Source organism: Cebus imitator, unplaced genomic scaffold (genome assembly GCF_001604975.1).
Source record: "Cebus imitator isolate Cc_AM_T3 unplaced genomic scaffold, Cebus_imitator-1.0 Scaffold169, whole genome shotgun sequence".
Lineage (NCBI taxonomy): Eukaryota > Metazoa > Chordata > Mammalia > Primates > Cebidae > Cebus > Cebus imitator.
Window position 1 is genome coordinate 2,507,711 of NW_016107484.1, and position 5,779 is coordinate 2,513,489.

General features: G+C 54.9%; 1 protein-coding gene across 4 annotated transcripts in view; it reads right to left on the bottom strand.

Moving 5' to 3' along the window:
• Nucleotides 1-4,080, bottom strand: part of RILPL1 (Rab interacting lysosomal protein like 1) — a 59,934-nt gene extending 55,854 nt beyond the window's left edge. For all 4 annotated transcript variants that reach the window (XM_017544388.1, XM_017544387.1, XM_017544389.2 and 1 more), the window contains exon 1: nucleotides 3,560-4,080. In XM_017544388.1, the coding sequence (XP_017399877.1) occupies nucleotides 3,560-3,868 (309 nt within the window). In that variant the 5' untranslated portion in view covers nucleotides 3,869-4,080. The remainder of the gene's footprint in view (nucleotides 1-3,559) is intronic.
• Between the last annotated feature and the right edge of the window lie 1,699 nt (nucleotides 4,081-5,779).

The window sequence follows — 5,779 nt, forward strand, 5'->3', positions numbered from 1 at the left end:
TGGCTGGGCACAGAGGCTCATGCCCGTAGTCCCAGCACTTTGGGAGGACAAGACAGGAGGACTGCTTGAGCCCAGGAGTTCAAGACTAGCCTGGGCAACATAGTGAGACCTTGTCTGTGAAGGAAAAAAAAATTACAGCATGCCTGTAATGTTAGCTAGTCAGGAGGCTGAGGCAGGAGGATCTCTTGAGCCCAGTTGGTCAAGGCTACAGTAAGCCATGATGCCATCACTGCACTCTGGGCTGGGTGATACAGTAAGACCCTAAATCAAAGATAAAAAAGGACAAAAAATCTCTGTCTCCTCCTCATGCTAGAATTGCACCATCCCACGGAAAAGCCACTAGCCACATGTGGCTGTTGAGCATTTGGCATGTGGCTGGTCTGAGTGGAAGTGGGCAGCAGGGTTAGAGACACGCCAGATTTCAAAGATGTAGTAGGAAAAAGAGTGCAAAATGGTAAATGATACGTTTTTATGCTGATTACATGTTGAAATGAAAAGATTTTGGATATACTGAGTCCTATAAGATATATTAAAATTAACCTCACTTTTTTTGCTATTGTTTTTTATTTTTTTATTCTACTCTTAGCAGAGATCTCATTTATGTTGTTGTTGTTTTTGAGATAGAGTCTCGCTCTGTCACCCAGGCTGGAATGTGGCGGTGCGATCTCGACTCACTGTGACCTCTGTCTCCCAGGTTCAAGCGATTCTCCTGCCTCAGCCTTCCGAATAGCTGGGATTATAGGCGCGCGCTACCACACCCAGCTAGTTTTTGTATTTTTAGTAGAAATGGGGTTTCGCCATGTTGGCCAGGCTGGTCTTGAATTCCTGACTTCAAGTGATCCGCCCGCCTTGACCTCCCGAAGTGCTGGGATTACAGGTGTGAGACACAGAACCTGGCCAACCTCATTGTTTTTTATTAACATGGCAAAGCTATATCATATTTCTCTAGTCTAGCACTGCACTAAAAAGGCTCATCAGGGCCAAGGCCTCCTCTGTCATGGTCATTACTATCTCCCCACTGTCTAGAACAGTGCCTGGCACACAGCAGGCACTCAGTAAATATATTTGCTGAACAAGGGAGTGAATAGCATAGTGTGGTATGTTACATGCCATTGTGTCAGCCCAACCATTGCTTTCTAGAACCTATTTGTGTTTTCCCTTTCTTCCTCGTTACCCGCCTGCTGCCTGACATGAAATTTTGCTTTTCTCTGCAGAGCCATGGCACCGAGAAGGGCACTGTGCTCACTATGGCCTGTCAAAAGGGTTGCAGACTGATCAGCAAGACAGAACATGGCACATCTGTGGCCTGCGTCTGAGTAGTGGAAGTGAGTGAGTGGGTCTATTGGGAGGAGTAGGGGAAGACAGTATATGGGTTTTCTGGAGCCATAATTGCTGAAAGAGAGAGAGAGAAGGAAGAGGGGGAAGGGGAAGGGGGAAGGGAAGAGAAAAGGAGGCAGACAGACTAAATCAGGACATGCCAAGAAGATTTTTGTGGAAATATCACCTTGAAGAGCCTTTGAGACTGCAGGAAAGAAAAAAAAAATCATACAAGTCTCTCTCCATCCCAGGAATGTGAAGTAAAGGGGTCTGGGCTGGGGTGGGAAAGAGCTGCACCCTCAATTGAGGAGAGGTCATCCCCAGTGTAAGTGAACAAGCGCTGGCCCTGGGCGCACAGTGATCACTTTCCCGCTGAGTGTTCCAGAGGCAAGTGCCGCTGCTGAGAATTCCATGTGACTTCAGGCCTGGTGGCCTCCAATGGCTTCCAGGGGTGTCTCCAGCCCCCCGGCAACAGAACTAAAGAGCCCTAATGGGGGGACAGTATAGATGCCAGGACTTCTGTGTGATCTGGGCAAAGTCCCTTGGTCCCTGTCAATAACAAGAGGATTTCCAAGGTCTCTTGCCTCCTCGACCCTCTAGGGGCAATGGAGGCCTCTCGGGTAGGAGTAGAGGTGCTTAGGGTGGGGATGGCTTCCTAATATGAGCCTGTGAGCACCTCAATGAATGTCTCCTCTATAAAGAATTTTAACACTTCTAAAGGCTTATAAAGAATTTTAATACTTGTAAAGCCCTTGCTACGGGCAGGTTCTGTCCTGAACACTTTCTACGTCTTTAATAAACTCCTTTAAACCTCATCACAATTCTACTAGGGAGTACTATTACTATCCTATTTTAGAACTGAGCAAACGGAAGCACAGGGATACTGGGTGATTTGCCCAAGGTCACACAGCCTGTAAGTGGTAGGATTTGAAACCAGGCTGTCTAGCTCCCAAAATTCCCGCTTCTAGGAGTCTGAAAATTAATTACAGGACACAGCATTTTCAGACTCCCAGAGTGACCTTGGAAACGCTGGTCAACTCTTGGGAGCCAGAGTTTCCTTCCTGTTCCTAGGGCATAGGGACCCATGAGGACAAACACAGTCAAACATGGCAATAGTGCCAGTACCAGTGGATCTGCCCTCAGGTTAAGGGTTCAGACGTAGCTTTGGCTATTTTCCTCCAAAACACAGAGATCCATCGAAGTACACAATAGGGGATGCCCTGCCCCTGAGGTTCAGAGAAGCCAGCTGTATTTCCTGAGGCTGAACAGCAAGCTGGAGACTGCTCAGGCAGACTGATCCCTCAAGGAAAGGTGTTTCCTCCCATTCTCAGTCTGAAGGGGCTGCCAAGAGCATCCCTGGCTGAGGTTAGGGCAGGAAACCACATGTCTTTCACTTCCTTTTCTCCAGGAACCTCGTCTGGACTCCAGGCCCAGTGGGGAGACCCTGATTCAGAGAAGCTCCTGTTCCCAGGGCAGAGGCTCAGCCTTAAAGCTGCCCCAAATCATCCCTTTCCCCCAATTCAAACAGGGTGGGGAGGAGACACAGGGCCTGGGTGTCTCTCACCACTAACCTGGGATAAATCCCTCCTCCCACTGTGACCCTCGGTTTCCTCATCTGTAAAACGAAGATAATCTCTACAGAGTCCTGTGAGGATTAAGGATAAAATCAAAGAGGAGAGAACACTCCCTGCCACAGGTTCATAAGCTAGGGGAGTCTCGGGAATAAAGTTGCAAATATGAACCCGGAGACTGGGGGTCAGGAAGCTCACTGGGTGGAGGTCACATTCTCTTTGCACTGGGGTGACTAGGGGTGGGGATGAAGAAGGGGGCCTGATGTCACATTTTCTTTGGTAACACAGGAGGGCAAGGGGTTTATTTCATGTCTGGAAAAAAATACTATCTAAGCACTTAGCTCATATGGTCCCATTTAATTCTTCTAAGGTGGGTCCTATTTTGATCACCATTTGACAGGTGAGGACATAAGGCACAGAGAGGTTAAGTAACTTACCCAAAGTCACACAGCTATTAAACGGTAAAGGTGGGAATGAACTCCAGGGAACAGCTCTTAATCTCTCGGGTGGTATCTGCCAGCCACAGGGCCTCCCTCCCTCCCCACGTCGGGTCTCTTCTGGTCCGGTCCCTGAACACACACGCGTGCGCACCCATAGCTGCCCAAGGTGGAAGGGCCCTTGGGTCCCCGCGGGCCCACTGCCCGGACGGGAAGACCGAGGCCGCCGCCCACCTTCTGGTGCTTGCGCTCCTTCTCGATGCGGTCCATCCTCTCCAGGCGCAGGCGGTCCAGCTCCAGGCGCAGCTCGTCCAGCTCGGGCGCGACGTGGTGGCGGCTAACCAGCACCTCCAGGATCTCCAGGACGCGCACGACCTTGGGCATGAGGCGCGCGATGGCCTCGCAGCCGTGCTGGTCGATGACCCGCTCGAACTCGTGGCCCACGAGCGACGCGATGTCGTACACGTCCATGACGGTCAGCTCCGCCACGTTCTTCTCCAGCGCCGACTCGGCCGCCAGCGCCGACCCCCGCTCCTCCTCCATGGCCGCCCTCCCGGCCTGTCCCCCGCCCCGCAAACTCGTGCAACTCCCAAACTTGCAGCTGTCGAGGGCCGCGCCGGCCGGGCCCAGCCTGGGCCGCGGGCGGGCGCGCTCAGCGGGCGCGGGGGCGAGGGCGCCGCGGGCGGCGGGCACGGGCGGCGGCGCGGGGTGCGCGGGGCAGCGGTCTGGGCGCCGGGCTCGGCCGGGAGCTGCTCCCGAGTGGGCGGCGGCGGCGGCGGCGGAGGCGGGGAGGGCGCGCGCGTGCGCAGGCCCGCGGCGCCTCCCAAGTTGAGATCCGAGTTGCGCTCAATGGAGCCGGGCCGGGCGCCCCGGAGCGGTGCTGGCCGGAGAGGAGGCCGCGCGCAGGGCCCGAGAGGAAGGGCGGCCCGCGGCTCCTCCGGGAAACTTTGGCGGCGGCGGCGGCGGCGAGGCCGGGTGACCGCTCCCCCCGTGGGGAGGCTGCGCGCCCCGCCCCGATCCCGGCCTCGCCAGGGGCGCGCCCGCCTTCCGCCGCCCGGGGGCGCCCCGGGGTCCCACCCAGCGCCGATTCCGCGGCCTGCACCCGGGACCCCCCCCCAGTCGCCGGACCCACGGCGCCCCCCACCCGCGCCCCGGCCGCCCCTCCCCTGCCCCGCGCTGGCTCCTCCCCCACCCGGCCGCCAGGAGCGGTCCAGGCAGCCCTGGGAGAGGGGGCCGGGGGCGCTGGTCTCGCGGGACGATTCGCTGCTCCGGGGAGAGGCCCTGGCCTTGGAGAGGGATGGAGGGGTCACGAGGAGGTCCCCGGGCTGGGGCTCATCCCTGGAAGAAAACAGGGACCCCCCGGGCTGCAGGCCCTCCCCGCAGACCCGGCCACCAGGCCGACCTGCAGAGGCGCCCGGAGAGGGGCAGACGTGTTGAGGAGTGCTGGGTCCCCGGAGCCGCCGGGCGCCCCTCCCAGAGCCACATTCATCGGTGGCTCCTGGTGACATAAATGCCACTTCACAGTAGAGCGAAGCCCCCTTGGCATTCCAGCACCACGAGTTTTTTTGTCCAAAGGCTTCCTGTCTTTTTGGGCTGGCCAAATTCTCTTGTTCATCAGACCACCCCCCCGACTCCCACTCCCAGGAGAACCTTTCCTGAACCCAGAATGCATCCGCCCTCCCCGACCCCCATGCAGGAGTTAAGGACCCCCCTTGCAAACTCAGAGTCCCCTGGTTGCCCCTTCAAAATTGCTCTTAGCATGCTGAGTTTTCACCGTGTGGTTGCAGATATGTTTCCACTGTCTGACTGTTGTTAGCTTCTTGAGGGAAGAAATCTAATTAATGCGCTTGTACCCATAAACCCTACCCCAACCTGGCACCTCTAAAAGGTTTTTTAATTTTTTAAATAGAGACAGACACTATGGATGTCTCTATTAATGGCTCATTATGTTGCCAAGGCTGGTCTTAAACTCCTGGACTCAAGTGATCCTCTTGCCTTGGCTTCCCCAAAGCACTGGGATTGCAGGCGTAAGCCACCGCGCCTGGCCCCAAATTGTAAAAGTTTAAAATGTATTGAATATTTGCTTTACATGTAGTTACAAAATATGCAGCGTTTACTATATGCCAAGAATTATTCTAAGTGTTTTACTAATATTACCTCATTTAATCCCGACTCCATCGATTCCCAAACTGTGGCCTAAGGACGGCCGGGGGTCCCCAGTACCCAAAGGGTATCTGGGAGGTTGTCTTTTTCTCCAGCTGCGTCTCGGTGTCAGGCTGGGTTCTCCTCATATGCTCAACACAAAACATTGGATTGCGGCTGACAGCGCAGAAGCAGAGTTGAGGCCCCAACTCCCTTCTAATGAGCAAGACACTAGACTTGCAAAAGCGTAACCCAGTACCATCGTTAGCAAGATTTTTTTTTAAATTTTGGAGCATAGCGTGATTTTTTTTT